This window comes from Camelus bactrianus, chromosome 5, assembly GCF_048773025.1.
Source record: "Camelus bactrianus isolate YW-2024 breed Bactrian camel chromosome 5, ASM4877302v1, whole genome shotgun sequence".
NCBI classification, from domain to species: Eukaryota; Metazoa; Chordata; class Mammalia; order Artiodactyla; family Camelidae; genus Camelus; species Camelus bactrianus.
In genome coordinates this window covers 35,624,472-35,649,455 of record NC_133543.1, presented here as the reverse complement: position 1 = coordinate 35,649,455, position 24,984 = coordinate 35,624,472, and the positions used below count along the sequence as shown (strand labels likewise).

General features: G+C 34.6%; 1 protein-coding gene across 2 annotated transcripts in view; it reads right to left on the bottom strand.

Moving 5' to 3' along the window:
* EPC2 (enhancer of polycomb homolog 2) overlaps positions 1-24,984 on the bottom strand; it is a 97,448-nt gene that overhangs the window by 24,085 nt on the left and 48,379 nt on the right. For both annotated transcript variants that reach the window (XM_010950259.3, XM_010950258.3), the window contains exons 3-4: positions 10,240-10,385; positions 4,060-4,266 (exon numbers count right to left, since the gene is read on the bottom strand). In XM_010950259.3, coding sequence (XP_010948561.1) covers positions 4,060-4,266; positions 10,240-10,385 — 353 coding nt within the window. The remainder of the gene's footprint in view (positions 1-4,059; positions 4,267-10,239; positions 10,386-24,984) is intronic.

The window sequence follows — 24,984 nt, the reverse complement described above, 5'->3', positions numbered from 1 at the left end:
CTACTATCTAATTTACTTTATTTCACCAATTGTCCCATTAATGTCTTTCACAACAAGAAATATAGTTGTTATAATTCCATTTAGTTGTCATGTCTCTTCGATCACCTATAATTTGGAATAGTTCTTTCCATGGTGATCATGACCCTGACAGTTTTAAAGAGTAGAAGCCATTATTTTTGCAGAAAGTTCCTCAATTTGGATTTCTTTGATGTTTTTCCACAATTAAATTCACGTTGTGCACTTTTGGTAGGACCATCACAGAGGTGATACTGTGTCCCTCATTCATCGTATCAGGAGTTACATGATATCTATTTGTCCCATTACTGCTATGTTTACTTTAATCACTTGATTAAGATGGTGTATGCCAGCTATCTCTAGTCAAATTACTATTTTGCCATTTTTAAATTAAAAAGTATGCTGTGAGATTTATATAAATATCCTGTTTCTCATCATATTTCCCCCATTTGTTAAGTATCCTTTAATTCTAACTCTTGCCAGAAATAATTAATTACCATAGTGGTTTCCAAATGGTGATTTCTGAACACATCATTCCACTGACTTTTGTAAGGTGGAAATCCATGCTAAGGAAAAGTATATCTTTTCCTTTTATCTATCTATCTATCTATCTATCTATCTATCTATCTATCTATCTATCTATCTATCTATCTATCTGTCTATCTATCCATCCATCCATCCATCCATCTATCAATCTGTTAATCAATTTAGTCACTCATCCATCTATCCATTTATATCAGTATGGTCTCATGGGTTACTCTGTGGGTTATAATCCATTATTTTATTTATTTTGACACATAAAATTCCCCAGATCTGATCGACAGAGCCCCCTTTTAAGCTGGCTCCTGAGTCCTGTTGACACGGCTCCAACATTCTTCAATCACATTCTTATTTTCTAGCAAAGCCAAATGTTCCAAGCTTATCTTTATACTTTCCCAGCCACAGACCTGGAATCAACCGCTCTCCTAAGGAGCCCTGGTTCCTTTTAATGGAAAACGGTATCTAAAATCAAGATCTACATGCTAGGCATGACCATTGCTATTGCAATTGCTTCTACACCCTCTCAGCAAAGAGAGCTAGGAAATAAGTCTGCAATATATGTATGTACATACACATGCACAGATCTATATCTATGTCTAGCTGTATCAATATTAAAAACCGTTAAGTTCATACTGACATCTTTTGTGTGCTTTTAAGACGGCCCTACTCCCTGTATTCAAACTCACTCACTCCCTTTACCCTTCTTTACAATGTCTTGGCTCAGAGCCAACTCCTATTTTCTTATTCCAGTTTACTTATTATAGTTCTGACCTACTGCCAAATCTCTAGAGAAGTGGTTCTCAAACTGTTGCAGTTTAGGATTAACTATAGATCTTCTTAAATCAAGGATAATTCACAGGTGCAGCCAGACTGAGAACCACTACCCTAGGAGTTTCCTCTTCTATTTGTCTATCTTGCTTCCTCTGGGCTACACGGAGGGAGGAGAGATGGCACAAATGCTAACAGTTTTACCAATGGGGTTAAACATATGAAATGTATATGCTTTGTTTTCTTTTTTAAATTTTGTTTTATTTTAGTTTTGACATATAGTCAGTCTACAATGTTGTGTCAATTTCTGGTGTACTTCTGCAGCTTGCTACTTATTTATTTATTTATTTACTTACTTACTTACTTACTTATTTACTTATTTATTTATTTATTTTCAAGTACAGTCAGTTACAATGTGTCAATTTCTGGTGTACAGCACAATGTCCCAGTCATGCAAATACATACATATATTTGTTTTCATATTCTTTTTCATTAAAGGTTATTATTACAAGATATTGAACACAGTTCACTGTGCTATACAGCAGAAACTTTTAAAAAATATATTCTTATACATAGTGGCTAACACTTGTAAATCTCAAACTCCCAAATTTATCCTTTTTCATCCTCTTTCCCTGGTAACCATAAGATTGTTTACTATGTCTGCGAGTCTGTTTCTGTTTTGTAGATGAGTTCATAGTGTCTTTTTTCTTCTTTTTTTTTTAGATTCCACATGAGTGATATCATATGGTACTTTTCTTTCTCTTTCTGGCTTACTTCACTTAGAATGAGAATCTCTAGGGTCCATCCATGTTATTGCAAATGGCATTTAATGTATATGCTGATTCAAGACTTCCCACTCAGTGCATTCAGACAGGCTTAACACTATCTCATTGAAGAATGTCCTAATTAAACATTAGTTTAATGATTAAAATTAAATTCTAGACTTCCAAGCAAATATTCCAGAAGTCCTTTACTTTAGCTTTTGCATTCAGTTATACAAGTGTTCTAAAGTTTGTGGGAATAGACAAGGAAGCAGAGAACCTTTGTTAGCTGGTATTCATTTTTGCATATTCCATTCCCTGACCACCTCCTGAACACCTAGGGAGTATTCATTCTTGACTGCTTTCCCAACTTTCTCATTTTGAAATTCATAAACATTTCTAAGTAGCAATAGCGTGCATGAAGGGGAATAGTCTTTGGTCCCACAATTGAAAACAGAGGAATATTAAGACCATTGGAAAAGAAAATGTGCCACCCTGGAGAGGAAGATGAAAGTAACAGACAAAAGGTAGGAATCAGAGTGTCAGGAAAATGCTGGCTTAGTTATTACACAATGGAGAAATGCCTAAACATAGGAATCTGTTACTCGCAATTCTCAAACACACTGGTCAGAAAATAGTGATTTAATCTATTTAAGGATGAAACGTATTTAAACATGGGCTTGAAATATTGTTTATATGTCAATAAATACTGCTAATTTTAAGTACTTCATATCTATTCATTAAAAGAAGCCCAATAGTACTTTTCCTTCAAAAGACATTGCTCAAGTCTATGTTTTGCAAAGCATCTGAACCAATTACTTTTTTTTAAAAAAGCAATTGGTAGTTCAGATTTTTCAATGGTCCAGATAAACCACCTTCCTCGTGTCCATATTTGTGAAGCTTTACTGTATTTACAAACTTTTCTCATTATAGTCTTTGCTAAGCAAGGCACTAAATCTTCATAAAATATCTAATATTTCCTTAGCTAAGAACCAAAACACCAAACTGAAAACTCAGCCTGGGTTAGGAGATGTCATCTACACTTGAGAAATCCAAAAGTTACAGAAACTCTGGTTGTTAACCACTAGGAGAGTTTTCCCTAAAATATACTATCCCTGGCAGCTGTTACGCTTCACAGTTGTTACATTAACAGCTGACAAGGACAAGCATTCAATGTTAGGAGAAACAGGAATCCATTGAAGACACTTCGCCTCCAATTATAATACCTCATGGTTTTTACATTTATATGTTCCTAGTATTTTGCAATGTTGGAGAATGTGTTACCATGTCTGATGTTTACTATTAATTATGAGAAATGGAAGGCAGTGATCACTCCACTGAAATAATGCTTTCTTCTATACCACATCATTCCATAGCATGAGATCCTGTTTCTCTTAAAATTCTGGCTCACTCTGCTTCTGAAAGCCAGATGGGGACAAGTTTGTCAATTTGAAATCCGACACAACTGACAACTCAGAAAAGGAGAAAAAGATTCCACTGTGTTGCTTCTGACTGTTGGCAGAACAAGCTTGAATACGAACCTTTCCCTACTTCCCATGACCCCACAGCCCCACAGTAGTTAGGAGGAGTAAAGCCCATTTTCACATGCATGACTTAGAATATGGTTTCAAAGGAACTCTTAAGCTTCCCAGAGGATATGTCTAAAATGTACAGTTTACTGAATAAGTCAAAACTCCTGAGTTTTCTCATAACATATTTCTTCATATCACTTTAACTGCAAGCCTAAAATTGTATGACCAACAGATTTGTAAAGTTCATAGGTATTAAATAAACATTGCAAACAACTGGCAAATAGAAGAAACTGAAGAGCAGGATTTCTAACATAAAGTTCAACAATGTCGTTAGTTTCCCTTTGTGTTCAAATTATTTAAAATTATTCAAGTTATTAGCAGGAAAAAACACTGGTCTTAAATACTATCAAGGTACATTTAGTTAAATCTAATTTGCACGTTACCTTTCGAGTTTGCATTTTCTCTGTTCTCCTCCGAAAGGCAACGTAAGGGTCATTGTTGGTAGAGCCATCTCTTTTCTCTTGTTTTATCTGAGGAATGAGGGATGGTCCCCTGCAGTTTTTACGTTTCCTCACCCAGTAGTCATATACAGCTTTAATAAGGTAATCATCTTCGTTTAGCAGCAGTTTTGCTTCTTGAAGTGTTACAAGCTAAATGAAGAATAAAAAATGTCATTGACTACAGTGTTTTAAAAAAACCCAAAATGAAACTACACCTATAGGAAAAAATGCAACCAGTCTAACAATTATGATCAGATATCATGATGGCAGAAAACATAATTCAATCTAACAAAGAATTTATTAGTAAGATTTATCAAAATTAAAATTTTGCCCTAAAAGATAGTAAGTTCCATCACTTAGAATTTTTAAGAAGCCTGGATGAATGATAGTTGGGAAGACTACAATAGATTTATGTATGCTTCAGTAAATCTTAGACTAGAAGACGTCCAGGGTCCTTCAAAATTCTGATATTCTGTGATTCCACACATTGGAGGATCTACTGGTCTTCAACGGTCTTCTTTCTTTGTTTTTGTTTTTCAACAGGAACTAGAAGATACAGGTGGTTTCTTTTTACCTCCCTCCAAAATAAAAGATGAATATTTTCTAATATGTTGTAACTAAATATAACATGCCTCCTTTGAAACTGTGAAAGGACAAACAGTATGTTTCCTGAAGTTTCAATACTATGCAATTTTGAATTTCTTGTACCAATTACATATAAAAGCAATTCCTCTAACAAAGCTGATTAAATACTAGAGAACCCTCGTTCTCAACACTCATTCTCCAATGACATTGTCATGTCTGGGTCAGTGGCCCTAGGATGGCTTCCCTAGGGGTTCTGACACTGGTATCTCAGGGATCTCTCTCTCCTTTATCAATGCAGCCAATATATACTGACATATCTCAAACTAAGGTTTGTAAAAATTTGCTGGTCACCTCTGTTTCCTTGCTGCTTGTGAAAATCAGAGAGACTAATCAGCTTTAGCAAGATGGATTGGGGTTACACATATTTATAGTGAAGTTTACAAAAAGAATATGGAGTTTTAGGGCTGGGAACCCTTGCTGAAGAAATGTTATCCGAATTTCTTTTACTTTTGTCATTTTAGAGATGAAGATTCATTTTCAAAACAAGTTGAGCTACCTCCAAAGAAGTTGGAAATGAAGGGAAAATTATTCTTACTGAAGTTTTTAAGATCAACATACTGATTTGCCAATTGTATGAATTCATCTAAAGAAGGGATGACTTATCAAATAAATTTTTGATATGATCTGATTTCTCATATTGGTATAACTTCATGGAATAAAAATTGGAATTCCAGTCCTATGATGGTGCTTACTAAGGTTAATTAGTTTTTTTTCTTATTATAATTTGGCTGCCAAGACAGTCTGACCACAGGAAGAGAATACACTGACAATGTCAACTCAAGTATTCTAGTCCATGTGACAGTTACATTTAGTGCAATAAAATTGTAACTGGCCCTTCTTTGGTTTACTCAAAATCTCAGTGGAGCCAGCTTAACTACATCTGAGAGGCTGAGTAACTTAGTCTTTAAAGTGGAGAGGCAGAGCCTGAAACATGAGACCAAACCAAAAGAACCAGTATTTCCAAACATCAACTTTAAATGGACATTTTCCCACTGTTGGCTGAAGTTCTCTGGAGTGACGATGTACACTTCCAAAGTCTATAAGGACAGTGGCAGAATAAGAATCAAGCTTTCTGGATCTAATAAAATTCTACCACATGCTGAGAGCATCAGAGCATCACTGGTAGCTTTCACGTGCTCTGGGGACCACGGGAAGAAATGCTGTGATATTCCACACGTGCTTCAGCTGTTTGGACATTCTGCTTCTGAAAAAATTTTGTAACCTTCACTAATTAAATCAAGAACGTGATCTAACCTTAGAGTGGGAGGAAGACAGTCTCTTTCCATCAACCAGTAGAGTAGTAGTGAGTTTCTTTTGTAACATTATCAAAATAACACTGCTTCCTATCCTCCTGCAGGGGATGTCAGGGGATTAAAACACTGCCTCAGATTTCCTCTTCTGGTGTTTCTTGCTCCTGCTAGATGTCCTTCTGCCTGATGACCAAGTACCCTCTTTATATCTCAGGTAGTAAGAACTCAATACACAGTCCTGCACCTGATTTGCTTTCCAGTGTTAGCAGTATTTTCTCAGTCAACTGCTATTTTTATATTGTCATACAGCCAATTTTTATTTTATTGGGTAATTTTGGTTTTAGTCATTCTGTAAAAATTATCTTTAGCTATTCTAGGGCAACTAGTATCTGTATTTGTACCACCGTGGTGACAGCATAAATATGAGTGGGCAAAAACTACTTACAGATAAAGTGGTCACAAATTATGTCACATGATTAAAAATCCACAAAATCATAATCCTACTACTTTATACCCTAAGAAAAAAAGTTCTACCATTTAACACTTCTATTAGAAAGCAGTGGAAACTACTTAACTGGCAAAAGGGTCTGTGGTAAACTTATTATTCCCAAGAGAGCTCTGACTGACTTGATTTACTTATTTTGGGGGCTTGGGGATGGGGAGACAAAAATTCTACTTCTTCTAGACTGCCACTAGCTCCACGAGGTCAAAGATCATTTAATTTGCTTATATACAAAATTCATGATCTAGTAATTTCAATAAATACATTTTAAACATATATATGAGAAATTACACATAAAATTAATGGTTTTCTATATAAAATAGTCAATTAAGCAATTAATAGCTAATAACAACTAGTATCAGCCCATCATTGTGCTACAGGCTGTGGGGAAGATAACAAAGAAAACTTTACGACAAATCCAATACTCAAAGAAATTCTTCTTGTCGACAAGAAGAAAAACAACATAAGAACTTTGGGACTGAGTATCAGTGCAGTAAAGACAGAGAACAACCACAAAAAACTCCATCTGAGAGTGCCCGTGCTGGTAGCTTAAGGTGCAAGAATGAATTCTGAGGACAGATACCAAAGGAAATAGCAACAACTAAGAGGCAGAGGAGCAACAGAAGAGGAGATAAAGAAGGAAAGAATCAGGAAATGTGGAGGTCAACAACATCCAGTACTATAGGGATATTAAGTAGGACACAGACTGAAAAAAGGCTCCTGGGTAAAAATTAGGAGGCCATCAATGACCTTAATCAGTGCAATTTCAGTAAACTGAAATGGATTGTGGTGTGAGTAAAAGGTAAACAATATGGCTTATCTTCTGAAATTTACCTGTGACAAAAAAAAAAAAAAAAAAAGGAGAGACATAGGGTGCTAGTTTATTGAGAAAGATGGGCTCAAATGAGAGGGTTCTTTTTGGAAATAGGGACCCTTGGCACATTTTGGGCAAAGAGAAAAAGCTTGAAGAAATGAAAGAAGAGGTCATTGAAGATAAAATATTCAAGGAATATATACAGGGTGTGCAAGGAAGAGTCAGAATTAGAAATTTAGGGAAAAAAGGAAAGGGATTAAAAAACCCCACGTGATTCTGAGTTTTGGGAGTCACTTGAGAAAGAAATACAGATCATCTGAAGTTAAGAGAATAAGTTAAATTTTGGGAAAGGTTAAACTTGAGATGTCTGTGGACCATCTAGATCAAGATGCCAACAGGCAGGACAAAAAGAGAAAAAAAGAAAATCCTGGAGCTTGAGAAAGAGGTCAAGGCTAAATATGTATTATTATTCCTACAAAAATGCTTGTGGAGGTGATATTACCCTGAAAATGCTCAGGATAAGAATACCAAGAACAAAATTTCAAGAAACCCTGATGTTTTCAGGAGTTGAATGAAGAAAGAAAAGTAGAAGGAATGGTCATAAAAAATAATTTTAAAAAACCCAGAAGGGAATGAATTGTATTCAAAAGACCAGAAGTGATGACAGTTTTAAGAAATAAAGAGAGTTCAAATAAGATAAAAGGATGGGGACTGAAAATAATCACAGCCTCTGGGAACAGGAGTTTTCAGTAATGGCTTCACTGCAGTAGTATCCAAAGAATAAAGGCGGCAGCAGTTTTGCCTCAGTCTGTCTTTTATGTCTTTCTCTAGCAACCTAATAAACGTTGCTTTAACTAGGGACTTAATTCCTTGCCGTGGGATCTGGTACCATCATAGCCCTCAAAAGGGGAAAATAAGACATCCATGAATCCTCAGATCAGGGACTTGGAATGAGGACAGCCTTTAGCTAGCTTTAATCCCTGGTTCTATGAATCAGACCATTATCCTGTTCCCATGACAAAGCCTCCACCTTCATCTCTTCTGCAGAAAGAAGACACTATCACGCCTTGAGAACCAGCCAGTTGTTTTAGGCCCGGAAGCTTGTCACTGAGCAGAGAACTAAAATAGGAAGGTGCTGATTACAGCGGATAGTTAATTTTATTGTTTACATGCTTTTTGTTTTTCTTGTGCCCACTCAAATGATAAGCTCCACAAGGGCAGAGCTTCTGTCACTTGTCTTGTTCACATGAGCACTAAATAAGTATGACTAACTGAATGAAAGAAACCAAATTACAGAAGAGAGAGCTGAAGGCTTCTGATGATGTACTTTCCGCCACCATGAGAACTTCTGAGTGATCATGAAAAATAGTAGAAATACCAAAAGAATGATCAAGCCTAGGATTGCTAGGGAAATTTGCACATAAAGAAGAAGAAACTGAAACTATATGATGTCAGTGATTAAGAAAACTGTGAGCACTAATTATAGTAAGTATCAATTTGGTAATTAAAACAAATTGCCAATAAAAAAAAGATAATCTCTCAAAAAACCCCAAATAAGTTGAATTTTACAAAATTCAGCTTTAATGTACTTTTAAAGATTGTATCCTAGGTATTACCTTCCATCAAAATGGGGGAGGGAGACTCACAGAAAGGTAAAATATGCAGCAATGTCATTTTACAATGGAAAAGTTTGGGAAATGTTCCAGAGAGTTGGTAATGCCTCAGGGATTTAAAGGACTTAAACTGGAAGTTGAGGGAAAGTAATGAATTTGCAAAGGTAAATTAGTGAAAAAGTTTAACAGTTTACTGTAAAAAGCTTATATATTTGTATCTGTAACTCCTTACTATATTAAAAAAAAAACTAGCATATTAATATACAGCAAGGTACACCAACAATTATTTTTAGAAATAGTTTCATTTAAAAAATCTAATTGTAATATCAACACATGCTTGTTAAAGTTGGAAAACATAGAAAAATGGAATAAAGAACATAAAAATCACCAATAATTCCAGCACCTAAATATAACCATTGTGGGCATTTTGTTGTACTTTCTTGTTCTTTTATTCTGTGTACATGTAGAAATATAAACGCTTTAAACAAACCTTAGAATTTTTCACTTAAGCAATTCTGAGCCTTGTTTTTGAAACCTAACATTACGTAATGAGCAACTTCCTGTGGCACCAGATACTCTTCAAAATCATGGCTTTTGATGGTTATATAATATTCCAGCCAACATATAAGTTATTCTGAACACGCTGTTCAGAAATCTTTAACATCTTCACTAATTATTTTTCTTGGGGCTGATTTCTAGAGGCAGGATCACTAAATCAAAACGTATGACTATTTTAAGGTTCCTGACATATGCTACCTAACTGCTTTCCAGAGGGACATATCATTTTAAATTCTCTATACCATAAATATCATGTCCCACAGAAGAAAATTCTTTATTACTTTGTGAATAAATCTTCCTTCACTTAAAAATTTAAATAACATAAATAAGTAACACTAAAATACATTTTAAATGATAAGAGTATCTTAATACAAACCTGAGCAACTAAGGAAGATTTGGTATGAAAAGTCTGCCTTAGAGACCCAATCAAGCAAATTTAGTTACTGAAGCCCCAAAAAGACAGCCCTGTGAAAAGGATCAGGAAGATACTACAATACTGTAACTAGTATTTTTATAACCAAATAAGAAAAAAGTCAGAAACATACTCTAAATATTCCTACTCAAACAAAGTATGCTTGAGTATTCAGTTTGAGGAATATTTTATATAAATAGAAAATCTAGGATCTCAGGAAAAGAAATTCAAGAGACAATAAAATGTAATATATTCAGGTCTAAAGAAAATGCAAAATAAAGCTGCTAATTAGATTAACTGTTAAGAGACATTTTTACAAGATACAGTACCTGATTAGAACTGGCTTTTTCAAGTCTGTCAATCATAATTTCAAATTGCAAAGGCTTAATTTCCATCTTTCTGTTAAGTCTATTTAATAAGGTCTCATCTTCTGAATCCATATCATAATCTGGTTGTTCGTTGTCTAGATTAAAGGCTAGAAGAGAAAAAAAAAATTCTTCAAATGAGGTGAAGTTACAGAGTTATATAGTGTTATATAGTCAATCACGAATACTCCTGAAGTAAAAAGCACTGACCAAAGAAGAGCTCATGAGCAGACATAGAATAACTGGTTTTAGAGACTCAGTGGAAGAAAAAATAAAATTTTAATTCACGTATGATTTAAAGTTTAACAGAACAGTAAAAACAGCAACCAAAATTAATTTTTTATTTAGAAAATAAAAGATCACAAATATAAAATATAAAGTAGCAATTATAAAAAAAGATGATGTATTTATCTACAAGGCAGTTTGGTAGCATAATGAGAAGCTATGGAACAAAATTAAGAATCCAGAAATAGACTCAAGTCCAAAGTATATGATGAGAATATCATTTCAAATCACTAAAGATAAAAAAAAATTTTTTTAAGAGGTGTGGACAAGACAGACTAGTTATCTTAAAAAAAAATTTAACATTTGCAGCAATATAGATGGACCTGAAGGCATTATGCTAAGTGAAATAAGTCAGAGAAAGACAATAATGTATGGTCTCATTTATAAGTGGAACTTAAAAAACAACCCAAACTCACAGAAAGAGATCAGACTTGTGGTTACCAGAATCAGAGGGTGGGATAAGGGAGAAATGGAGGAAGGTGAAGGAGGAGTATGAAAGATCACCAAAAACTGCTAGGAAAGTACAGTTTTCAAAATTTCACTTTTAAGGGTACAGTTTCTTCTCTTGGCTATACCTCAGGTTTTATCATCCACTAACAAAGAGAACAACCAACATGGCAGGATTATCAAGAGATACTGCTTGAAATAGTCTTAGGGATATGAGCTAATAGCAAGAAATCTGCTGTTTAAAAAATGAAACCATCTTCAAGGATTGTCTAGCTCTGAAAAGCTGAGTTCTGAACTTGGTCAGAAATTTATTCCTGGGCCCTTGAAGTCACCTGTTTCTTTCAATGAACTGACAAAAATCAGTAAGAGCTACTCACTAATATTTATAATTTGATTTACAGTAATATTATTAAAAAGTATAGACATTTCTGCTGTGAGTTCCTAAAAGAAAAATCCTCTTTATGCAACACTGTGTACAAAAAATAACAGCTTATGAAAAATCTATATAACTTTGTTATCAGAGTCCAAACAAATCAAATATGTTACATTAGATGGCCACATAAGCCACTCAGAGCAGTGGGCTACCACCTCAAGGAACACTAAAATTGCATGAAAATAATGAGTGGAATTGCTGGCTTGTGGGTGCTGAGACAATGCAAACTGTAAGAAAGCTCAGCATTGGGTCTCCAGGAGGATGCGCAGCCTGCCATGAGCTCAGAGCTGTGCAAGGCTCGGGGTTTACCTCTCTGGGGAAGGAACCCTAGATGAAAGCACTCAGTTTTAGTTTTATTAATATAGTGGTGAAAGGCTCTTTACATGTGGAGCAGTCAAGCTAAAGCCTTTGCTCCTAATGAAGATTTTAATCATTCTGTTGCTATTCTAGCCCACTTTGAAAATAATTTTTCCACAAGGAAAAATAATAAAAGAACCAGGACAACTTCCATGTAGTACTGACCCCACTCCCCTTTTTACTGACTGCTGTTGAGCTAATTGGTATCATAAATACTTGTGCAAAACAGACTGTACAGCAAATCTGTATTACTAAAAATAAAATAATTCTATCTAGATCACCTGTCCTGATATTATTTTTCTTATAAAATTCTAAATGATACAAATTCTGTCATAGCTCTTTCTGTAATGAAGGAGGTATTGTTTATAAATCTTACCAACTGATAAATTAGAGAAATGTATATAAAATATTTTATAGGCAATCATCTACATAATTACATAAGCATCTATGTTACTATTCATGCCCAATTTGCATTCAAAAGGCTTTTTTGGAGGGGGGTGTCAAGAGAAAGTGTTTTATTTTTTAATGTGGTAAAACACACGTAATATAAAATTTAACGTCTACACCATTTTTAAGTGTACAGCTTAGTGATATAAGTACACTCACAATGCTGTGCAACCATCACCACCATCCATCTCTAGAAGTACCCAAGGATTTTATTCCCTAATTTACTACTACTATTTCTTGTTATGCTTCCAAAAATATGGAGATACTTAGTACTATCTAGAAATAATACCTATCTCCTACATGTACCACAGAAACAGTTTACAGAGTGAATCAAAATATGTTCGTAAAACACAGTTTGGCACTAATTCAATTTATTAAGTGCTTACTTAATGGGTCAGGTTGAAAGCTAGGTATAGTAGATGAAGAGATGAATCCCTGTCCATAGTTCCTCATTTTGAGTATGACAGTATTAACTTTTACCTGTCAACACTCCTGGATAGGAAAAGAACTTTCTGTCTCTCTAGGTTTTCCTCACACACATACCTGGTGGTCACTGGGCCTAGGACATTGTTTTTTGTTTTGTTTTGTTCTCCCCATCATTACTTATTTACTTCTGCAGTGCGTCGCAAGTCTTGCCCACATCTGGTCAGTCCCAAAACTATTCAACTCCAGGACTGGTCCAGTGACAGAGCTGCCCACAGCTGAGCCCAGGAAGTGTCAGAGCCTGTTGAGGCGCTGTATGGCATGGGCTGCATCCTGAAATGGAAGTGTGGAAAGCAGTCCTCCCAGCACCAAGCAACTCCATGTCCGCCAAGCTCCCAGCTCAGGGAGGGCTTAGAATATTGTTTATTCATCTTAATAAAGTATTACACTACAGTCTCCTTTAAATTGCTTGACCATATCCAGTTTAGGTTTTGTCTGTGTTCTGATTTAGAGGAGTGGTATGACTACATGTCATGCTTCTTTTGGAGACTTGTAGTAAAGGGTTAACTCGGGTACATATTTCTGAATTTTAGTTCTTTGAAAGGGACTTGCACCACTGATAGGTATTGTGTACCACTGATGAGAAAGATTCAATTTCCATTCCAAAGGAGTAAACCCTTTTAAAACAAGCCTGGCAACATCCCTCATGTTCCTCCTTTCCTACCAGGTACCAGGTAGTATAGCTCTAGCAAAGAAAGAGGAAAAAGGCCATTCTGACATTAAAAAGAACATGACCAGAGAATACACTACCAATATTCCCAAACACATCCATGGAACGTGCACCTCATACACCAGGAAAACTGAAAAACTCACCATGAAGGAGATGGAAACCCCACATGTGTGTATTACTCACAGGCTCAACAAAGCTGTCTGGACTAAAAGAACAGGAATGCACCCTACCATATCTGGGTACGTTTATTCAGAAAACATCATTAATGTGGAGATTGGCCAAAGAAGCTCTATACACTGGTCACCTATGTACACATCCTCACCTTCAAAAACTTGCAGGAGAACAGGAGAACAGTTTACAAATCCAAAAACCAGGGGGCTTAGCATTTCTTCTTTCCACCCAGTGTAATGGGCATCTTGTAAAACAATGGGTAAACTAGGGTCATCTGTGTGGTTTACAGTGCATCTAATAATAAGATGTTCTGCACTAATATCCTAATGAAAAACTGCACTGGGCTCATCAATGGCACACAATACCTAAGAAAGGCAGAAGTCCCACTACATATTGTCCCTGAGTTAACAAGGGGCAAAGCTGACTACTGAGAAAGAAATTCTATCTATTGATAGATCGATCGATCTATCTACCTATCTCACCTACCTATCTACTTATATTGAAGTATAGTCAGTTAAAACATGTCAATTTCTGGTATGCAGCATAATGTCCCCATCATGCATATATATACACATATATTTGTTTTCATATTTTTTCATTAAAGGTTATTACAAGATATTGAATATAGTTCCCTGTGCTATACAGAAGAAATTTTTTAATCTATTCTTATTTATAGTGGTTAACATTTGCAACCTGAGAAAGAAATTTTAAATGAAAGCAGTAAAAAAATATAAAAGAAATACGATTAAGAATGAAAACTTCTGAAGGTGTTCTCCCTCCACAGCACAGAAAGCTTTTTGAGAGCATTATTTTAAGGTCTGGCCAATGTGGTCAAGTGGCTAAGCAGATAGCTCTATGTGCTGAAGAGTAAGAAGTTGGAGTTCCATCTAAGGAAGATCAAGGCCCATAGAGGCAGACCTTCCTACTTCACACCTTAGTTAAAAGAAAAAAAAAAAAAAATCAAGCCATACCCCACCAGACAGTTAATATGATTTAAAAAAACTAATCATTTAAAATCATGATAAAGTTACAAAACAAAGGGGGAGAAAAGGCTGTCAAGTCCAGCTTGAATACTTCCAGTGAAGGGGTAGAGAGATGTATTGACAGTTGCTTCTTAGTATACTGAGTCAGTATCTGTCTTGTATACTTTCTTCTTTCATGCCTCTTAACAATTATGTTCACTTTCATATTAAAGAAAAAAAGTTTTCATCTAAAAATTCACTCATTCACACATTTTCTCTCCAATTTGAAATAGCAATCAAACATAAGCAGTACTCTGAGATTTAAAACAGTTTCACAAGTAAAGTGATGTAAACAAGAGAATGGCAACTCCTGATTAAAAAAAATTTTTTTAAATCAAAATTACTCCATTTTTATTAGGGAACATTTTTTACCTAAAGTTACTTATCTTCTAAACAGGTATCAGAGAAAAACAATTAATGAGGCTGCAGATACTAGGGGCCATGAGAATAGAGACAATACTTATTACTATACTTTCAGATAACTTTCCTTACTAGCTTATTTTTTCTGAAGTTCAGTATATATCATTGAGTGTCTATAATGCGCTGGGTTCAAACAGAGAGGAAGAATGGGGGTGCTCAGATTAAGTGCTTCCTGAGTCTTAAATTTTTTTTTTAAATCTATGTGCAACTTGTCAAGAGGAAAACTAGAATGAACAAAAGATATACCGGGAAATTCAGGCTCCAATTAGCTTTACCCAAATTACATAGTAGTTATTCTTCTCTAGTAAAAACAAGATAAAAATCTTAAAAATTAATAGTTCCTAAGGGTAGTCACAGACCAGAACCCAGATGTTTAATTAATAACATAATTCCTTTTCCTTTTGTTGGTGGAAAAACAAGTGTGGAGGAAAATTATGTAACTAAATATGGTTACTCAAGCAATATTTAATAAAGTAAAAAAACTCAGCATCATAAAATAAAATTGGGATAATTTTCATTTTTAGAAAGTTTTTTTCTTACTCTTGGAATCCATTTTGAATTTTCTTCCTCTTTCAAATCTCCCTCTCTCCTCCTCTTTGCATATTTTTCTCTTTTTAGTACACTACTCCTGGGGTCATGTTAAAAAACAAACAAAAAGAAGTTTACAAATCATAAAAAGTTACATGATTTAGAGCTGAAAACAGCTTATCTTGTACTGTTTGTATTCTGAGGGACAGATAATTGGGTTTTTCCACTGATTTCCTCTTGGAGCAGGTACCGGGGATTGAACCTGGGACCTCTTGTGTGCTGAGTATGCACTCTACCAATTGAGCTGTACCCTTTCTCCTAAAAACAGCTTGACTTACAGATCAGAAAACTGAGAGTAAGAACATTGCTGAGCTGAACACAGGTTTCAGGGACTTAACTCATTGAGCTTAGTACTTTTCCCACTACACCACACAGATGCTAAATTAAAAACCCTTCTCATCGTAATAGCAATAGCAAAAAATTCTTTGACTGTCAAACGGAGATAAATTAAAATACTGTTTTTGTTCAACCATGGACTTAAATGCCTAAGGTAATAAATTACACACATTTAATAATCAAAAATTTTAAAAGATGAATTTATAAATAGTCAGTTAACTAAAATGTATATAAAACAAGCTCTTGTGAACCCAGTGCACCAGGCACTCAAGAATCTGTTAAAAACAAACAATAAAAATTAGAAAGAGAACTCTAAGAAGACCTTCCCATTTAAAGTTACTTTACATCAAGAAAATTTCCAACATTTACTTATGAATTATCAATAACGTTTTTTTATGCTAAAAAAGCAACATTATATAAAGCTCCTACTTTCATGCATCTTCAAATTTCCTAAATGCTTACTGCTGGAAACTATTTGCCAATATCCAATCCCTTTGACACAGGCAACAAAATAAGACAGAGGCACTAGTGTACCTTGTTTGTAAAGGTTCTTTTTTGAAAGTGTTAACAATAACACTTTGTAAGAGTGTCATTCACTTTAAAACTTTCTGGTCTATCTCGTCTTCCAGTTCTGCATTTCCTTTCTTACACAACTTTCCAAAATTATGTTTATTAATCCAATGAACCCAGTAACAACAAACTGACTGTATAACATGTATAACAGGCTTCCATCTAAATTAAGACAGATTATCAATTACATAAGCCATAGAGAAAGTGCAAAAGGTAATTCCACATAAAGAGAGCAGCAGGAGCAAAGACTGAGAATTGATGATTTACAAAAGATGCAAATTATCAATAATGAGTATGGATAACAGGCTATGTGATCGAAATTCAACTTTAAATAGTAGAACAAAAATTCAAAACCTTATGTCCATGGATATTGAATGCACATACATAAAGTGAACCTGTATTTTTAAAAGGCAGAGTTCAACAGTTTTACAAGCCTAGCATCAGCAATGCTATTGCATAGCTAAATCTCAGTTAAATGGAGCCCAGTGTACACTAAAGTGGGCTCTGACTACGGTAAACCTATGCACTAGGAAGCAGTCTGAATAAAACATCTTCCTAAGCGCCCATACACTTAATCTTAAGGAGTCCAGGAGTCTGGCAAAGGCTCAGTAGTCTCTCCTTGATATGAGCAGCATCGAAGCTTTTAAAACAGTGCTTCTTAAACTTTAGCATTCACCAGAGTCTTCTGGATGGATTGTTAAAGCTGCTGAGGTTGATCACCAGTTTCCGATCCAGCAGATCAGGAGTGGTGCTTATGAATTTGTTTTTCTAACAAGTTCCCAAGTGATGCTCTATCTACAACATTTTGAGAACCTTTGATCTAAACCCAAGACTTTGCTCTTAAAATATTATAAACTTTACTTACGCCAAGTGTGAAATATGCTGAACTTTAAAATTTTGTGTCTCATTAAGATCCTCAGGCTTTAAATAGCTTTCAAAGATAATAATGACAAGCTAGTGTATCTCAAAGTTCAGAAGCAACCCAAGCACCATTTCCTCCTCTGCTTGGAGCTCTCCAAGGTTCTGATAGCCTCCAAACCTAGCAATTTTCAATGTTGTACCAAGCGATCATGTGAATGTTAGTCAGGATTCTTGACTTTGATTCTCTGAGACTTCCTTTAATTGTAAGATTTGGCCAGAGACCTTACTTACACTCCCTCCCCAATGTACAAAAAAAGAAAGTGAAGTGCAGAAGAGTCCAAGGCCACTTTCTACAAGATTACATAGTGACATAAGTCCCTCTACTGACTATTTCTAAAAACAAAAAGTTCCAGGTTTATACTACAATCAGGATTATTCTTGTAGTCTTTCTTCTGACTAGCCAACTAACCACATTTCTCTCCCACTTTGAAGAATTCACATTTTATATAAATAACAAGTATTACTGGTCAAAATTAGTAGCAATGACAACTATGGGAACCATAGATCATGAGAGTAGACAGTTTGAATCTTTCAGGTAGAGATTTTCATCATTAGAGAAGGGAAACAGTCAGGGATGCAACAGCGATTAAAAAAAAACCAGGCATATAAAGATAATTATCCTTTCATCCTCCCTCTAATTATGCTTCTTCTTAGTCTTCTCTTTTCTCCTTCAGATTCTTCCTCCCTTGTTTTCTAAAAACTCAACAGACAACTGGGCAAGGGACAATAACAATTCAGGACATAAAAATGCTAAGAGTCCCTAAACATACGAAAAAACCCTCAACTTAATTCATAATAGGAAGTCCAAATTAAAACTATACTGAGAAATCAGAGTAAAGTCTGGGTTTTAGTCAATAATAATGTACCCACACATGGTTTCTTCTTTGACACAGGTGCCACAGTGATGATATTACCGAAACTAAAACTGGATGAGAGGTATTCAGGAAACTCTGTACTACCTTCACAACTTTCCTGTAAATCTAAAATTTTTTCAAAATAAAAGTTAAAAAAAATACTACATTAAGGTGTATCATCTCTTACCTACCAAGCTGGCAAAAATCAAAAAATTCAAGAGCAGTTTTGTGAGCAGGATATGGGGAAACAAGCTCTCCCATACATTGCTAGTGAATGTACAAAATGTTATAACCCCTACAGGGGGCAATTTGGCAATTTCTGTAAGATAAAGACATAATCACACCTTTATGAAATTAGTTATAGTCATAATTACTCACTGAAACACTATCTGTAATAACAAAAGACTGGAAACCAAGTTTCCTTCTATAGGAAACTGGATAATAAACTGACACATCAAAACACAATGGCCTATTATGCCACAGCAATAGTGTGAGGGCACACTCTGCATGCTAATACAGGATAATTTCGAGACTATACTTTTACACAAGTAACAACAACAGATGCTAAAAAGTACATACAGTATACTAACTTTTGTGTAAGAAGGGGTATAAAAATATAAATTCCATAGGAACTTATATAATGAATTTGTACAACGAAACCCTAAAAGAATAGACTAATGAAAGTGGTTGGTTACTTAAAATGGGAGGATAACTGAAGTGAAGGGTGGAGAGGGCTGATGTGGTTTTTGTATATTTTTTATTTTGGAATTTTCTAAATGCATTACCTATTTAAAAATAAAATAAAATCATATTATTTGTGACTCTAAAAACAATTTTGTGTTTTAAGAAAATATTCTGATCCAGAAGATTCTCCCCTACTTTCTGCTCAAACCTCCTACCTTTCTCATTCACTGTGAACAAATTTTTTACCTAGTACACTATGAGCTCAGACATATGGGTTCAGAAAGTATCTAGACTTAACCAGTACAAACTATTCTACAATTATATATGATACATGTAAAAATATATATTCTATTAATATCTAATAGTGTAAAATAGTAATTTATAGAGAACATATCTGTCTTGTCCACTAAATGGTCAGGAACTTGAAAAATTAAATAGCAGTATTCTTACAAACAGATTTCTTTTAATGTTAGCAAAGTATTAAATGGAAAGAAAATAAGTTCAATATACAGAAGATATCAGAAAGATTTGAAATAGAAATCTTAATAGATCTGAAAAAAATCCAAACATGCAAAACATAAATTGGAGAGCAAAGAATAATTTCCTTTACAGAAAGAGAGTATTTACTGAAGATATCACCAAATATTCTTTTTAAAAATTCAGCCCTACTGTAGATATAAAATATCTCATTTTAAAATATACATTTTAGATTTCAAAACATACTACACAGTGACAATAATCAAATCAGTGTAGCACTGACATAAAGATAGACATACAGACCAACAGAACAGAGAGCCAAGAAATAAACCACCACATTTATGACCAAATGATCAAAAAGGGTGCCAAGACTGAACAATGGAGAAAAGATAGTCTCTTCAACAAATGGTGCTGGGAAAACTGGAAATTCACGTGCAAAAAATGAAGATGGACCCTTATCTTACATCATGTAAAAACATCAGCTCAAAATTAATTAAAGACATAAACATAAGACCTGTAGCTATATAACTCCTAGAAGAAAACAAAGGATTTGTCTATGATTTCTTAATTATGATACCAATATCACTGACTACAAAAGCAAAGATAGATAAAACAGGACTGCATCAAAATTTCTGCACAGCAAAGGAAACAATCAAAAGAGTGAAAATATGGAGTGGGAGATATTTGCAAACCATATATCTGAGAATGGGTTAACAACTATAGCGTATAAAGAACTCTTACAACTCAAGAAAAAAAATGATTTTAAAAATTGGCAAAGAATTTGAACAGACATTCTTTCAAAGAAAATATATAAATAACCAACAAACACATGAAAAGAAGCTCAACTCCACTAATCATTCGGGAAATACAAATCAAGACAATAAGATGTCACCTCACCTCATTAGGATGGTCACTATTGAAAAAACAAAAATTACACTGTTGGTGTGAAGGTGGAGAAGTTGGAACCCTTGTGCACCACTGGTAGGATGGTAAAATAGGTGCAGCCACTGTGGAAAAAATATAAAGGTTCCTCAAAAGTTAAAAGTAGAACTACCATGTGATCTAGCATATATCCAGAAGAGAGATAAGTGAACACTCATATTCACTCCAATATTATATACAACAGCTAAGGTGTGAAACAACTAAACGTCCATCACATACAATGGAGAAATTAAATGTGGTATAAACATACAACGGAATATTATTCAGCCTTTAAAAAGATGAAATCTTATCATATGCTACAACATGGATGAACCTTGAGGACATTGTGCCAAGTGAAATAAGCCAGTCACAAAAAGGCAAATACCACAGAATTCCATATAAATGAGATATCTACAGCAGTCAAATTCATAGATACAAAGAGTAGAGTGGTGGTTAGGGACTGGGGGGAGGGTGTAACAAGGAGTTTAGAGTTTCAGTCATATAAAATGAAAAAATTCTACAGATCTGTTGTACAATGATGTGCATACAGTTAACAATACTGTAATGTAGACTTAAAAACTGCTAACTGAGAAAATTTGTTACGTGTTTCACCACAACAAAAACCCCAGTTTAACATGAATTAAGTCCCAGGAAACAGGCAAACCCAAACTGAGGAACATTCTACAAAATACTTGGCCTGTACTCAAAATGTCAGCGGCATGAAACAAAAAGACTTAGGAATAGCCCTAAGAGATGTGACAGCTGAAAGCAACATATTATCCGTTTTCCTTCACTATATGAAACTGGAACGAAAATAAGGTGAACAGATTAGGTAATTGTATTGTATCAATGGCAATTTACTGATTTTGATAACTGTGCTGTGTTTATGTAAGAGAATGTGTTTTTAAGAAACACACACTTAAGTATTCAAAGGACCATGACATCTGTAAATTACTTTAAAAGGGTTCAAAACAAAAATGTGGAAGCAAGGCCATAGCTGAACTGAAAGCATCATCAATCATATAAAGGATATAACGAGCATCTACAGACCACGTTATCCAGCAGATTACACATTCTTCTCAACCTCACATGGAACACAGACCAAGATACCACATCCTGGGACATAAAAAACACTTTAATAAATTTAGAAGAATAAAAATCAAACAATGTCTGTTCTCAGACCACAATAGAATTAAACCAGGAATCAGTAACAGAAAGATAGCTGGAAAATTCCAAAATACTGACTAGAGATTAAACAACACACTTACAAATATGGTCAAGAATGAGATATCAACAGAAATTTTAAAATATTTTGAACTAAGTGAAAATTAAAATACAACTCATCAAAATTTGTGGGATGTAGCAGATACAAACTACTATATATAAAATAAACATAAGGTCCCAATGTATAGCACAGGAACTACATTTAATATCATGTAATAAACTATAATGAAAAAGAATATGAAAAAGTATGTATTTGCATAACTGAATCACTAAGCTGTACACTAGAAACGTAACATTATAAATCAACTATACTTCAAAAAAATTTGTGAGGTGTAACAAAAACAGTCCTTAGAGGGAAATTTATAGCATTGAATGCTTATATTAGACAATAAGAAAGATCTAAAGTAAATAATCTAACCTTCCACTTCAGAGAACTAGAAAAGGACAGCAAATTAAATCCTTGTGTACTGTTCATAAGAATGTAAACTGGTACAAACAACCACTATGGAAAATAGTATGCAGGTTCCTCAAAAAATTAAAAATAGAACTACAATGATTCAGCAGCTTCACTTCTGGGAATACAGACAAAGGAAACAAAAACACTATGTTGAAGAGATATCTGCACCCCCATGTTCACAGCAGCATTATTTACAATAGCCAAGGCACGGAAATAACCAAAATGCTCATCAACAGATAAATGGAAGAAGTTGTGATATATACGTACAATGGAATATCATTCAGCCATTAAAAAAGGAGGAAATCTTACCCATTTGCAACAATATGGATAGACCCTGAGAGCACTATGCTAAGCAAAATGAGTCAGAGAAAGGCAAATACCATCTGATCTCACTTATATGTGGATATATATATAAAAAAATTTCATCCCCCAAACTTAGAAAAATAGATCTGACTTGTGGTTACCAAGGGGAAGGGGTTAAAGGAGGGGGAAGTGGATGAGGGTGGTCCAAAGGTACAAACTTCCAGTTATAAGATAAATAAGTACTAGGGCTGTAATGTACAGCATGATAATTACAGTTAATACAGCTATATGATACATACGAAAGTTAAGACAGTAAATCCTGAAAGTTCACATCAAAGGGGAAAAATATTTTTATTATTTTTCTTTTTTGTGTAAAAGTGATGAATGTTAACTAAATTTATTCTGGTAATCATTTCAAAATATATGTAAAGCAAATCATTATGCTGTACACCTTAAACTTATACAGTGCTGTGTGTCAATTGTATCTCAATAAAAGTGGAAGAAAAAAAGAGCATGGATTCTGGAATCTGATTGCCTGGTTCAAATTCTGGCTCCCCTAGTTATAAGGTCTTGGGAACATGCTCCTAAAACTCTGTATTGACAACAGACCCTTACAACCTCTGTAAAATGTGAAAAATTACCTACCTCATATGGTTTTCATGGGCATGAAATAAGGTAAAACATACAGATTCCTTACAATAATATTTGGTTCGTAATAAATGCTCAATATGTATTAATCATTATAAGATATTAAGGGACAACACCTAAACCTATTACTTATCCACATTCCACAGCTGGACAGTTAGTGATGTTCAGTTCTGTTCTCTCCCTCAACTTCTCATCCAGTCAGTTACAGAATACTGCCTAAATCTGTTCAAATTGCTGTTTTTTAAACCTATATACCTCATTGGCTCTAGCCTGGAGTTTTGCAGACGTAACTATGACTTTGTGGCACTGGGTTAGATGATGGTAGGGGGTAGAAACTAATGTGTCAAATACCTTTAGTTGTTCTAAAATTATTTATTTTATTCTTCAAGCAATCATGTGAGGTGTTACTTTTTTCCCACTGAATAGAAGTTTCTAAAGTTCAGATGAGCTATCTACCTTGACCCAAGTAACACAGTTAATAACTAAAATAAGTACCAGAGCTAGAATGTCCCATTAATAACACATTATACACACTTTGTGTCTTAAGCACTCTGGCAATTAAAACCCTTTAGGAGGGCAAAGGGGAAGGGGGGATATCCTAAGGGTATTTCCTCAGATCTGAAGTTATAAATATGCCCATAAGGACGTAGGTAATGGCATCTTACAAACTTTATTATAACTCAAGATTACGTAGCTGAATGAGATAATCAGATTGTAAATGTCTCTCAGTCAAATTATGCTTTATCTAAAAACAGTTCATTACACACTACTCACTGCACACAAGTGCTTTGAAAAAAAAATTAATTTTAAAAGCCTAAAATCCTATTTTCCCTTGAAATGCAAATTACATTTTACTAATGCAAATGACTAATTTACTATTATTTACTACCATACAAATTCATTATTTGACTAATATACAAAAACCACAAATAATCTGGGCCTAAAACTCCTTAAGTGTAAACAAAAACCTTCAGTTCTGGCTTGCTTTCTTATATATTCCTGCTGACCCCTGAAGGACATAAAACTAACTTCTTATACTATTTTACAGTTTAAAAATATTAAAGTTATTTAATCATGGAAAAAGTGCTTACTGTACAATAGGTAAGTAAAAAAGCAAAACCCACAAACACATACATAAAAACACAAAGTAAAATGAAATTCTGAAACAAGGGGGATGAATACAACTTTCATCTGGTTATCTCTCAAGATGGGATTAACTTTTTGCGTAGTTGACATTTTACTTTTCATTATAAAGAATACACTGCCATTTCTCAAAAACAAAGAAACTCACAATCTATTTTCTTAGTTTCCATCAGAGAAACCAAGGAGATTCTTAAGCCAGTGATGAGAAACTACTATTTCTTTGAACAAGATCCAATTTTTGAGGGGTGGCTTTATTTAACCTCCAATGGAAAGGGGGAAGTCTTACAGTTCTACAATCTTGATTGCTTTATTGACTTTATTGGTGAATGTTAGTGAGAAAATGATTATTTTAATCATGAAAATAGTGTTATCTTGGATTATTTAAAAAGCAACATCATCATAGAGGCAGCTTTTAATTCTTTGACCTTTTACATCATCTATTATCCATTTTTAGCCTCTTCTGAACAACAAGAGGTATTTTAACTGTTATTTTTTTTTTAAACAGACAAAGAAAACAAAGACCACCTGACCAGGATCCTATGAAGCCCAGTGCATCACATTCAAAGCAAACTTTATTGTTTGCCAAGCACAGTGCTCAGATTTAGAAACAAATTACTGCCATACAGCCCTTTCCCAACTTGGGCCTCCCTCTACTTGGGTTGCAGGACTGTCTTCAAGGATGGTTTGGACTAGGAGGAAGCAAGACACCCACAGGCACTAGAAGAGGTTCTCTAACTCTGTTCAGTTAGTTCCTAAAGCCCCAAAGTCCTGGCTGGTCCCTTCTTTCATGAGTGTGCACAGCTGCACACATGTATATGCATATGTGTATGTGTGTGTTGGAGTGGGAA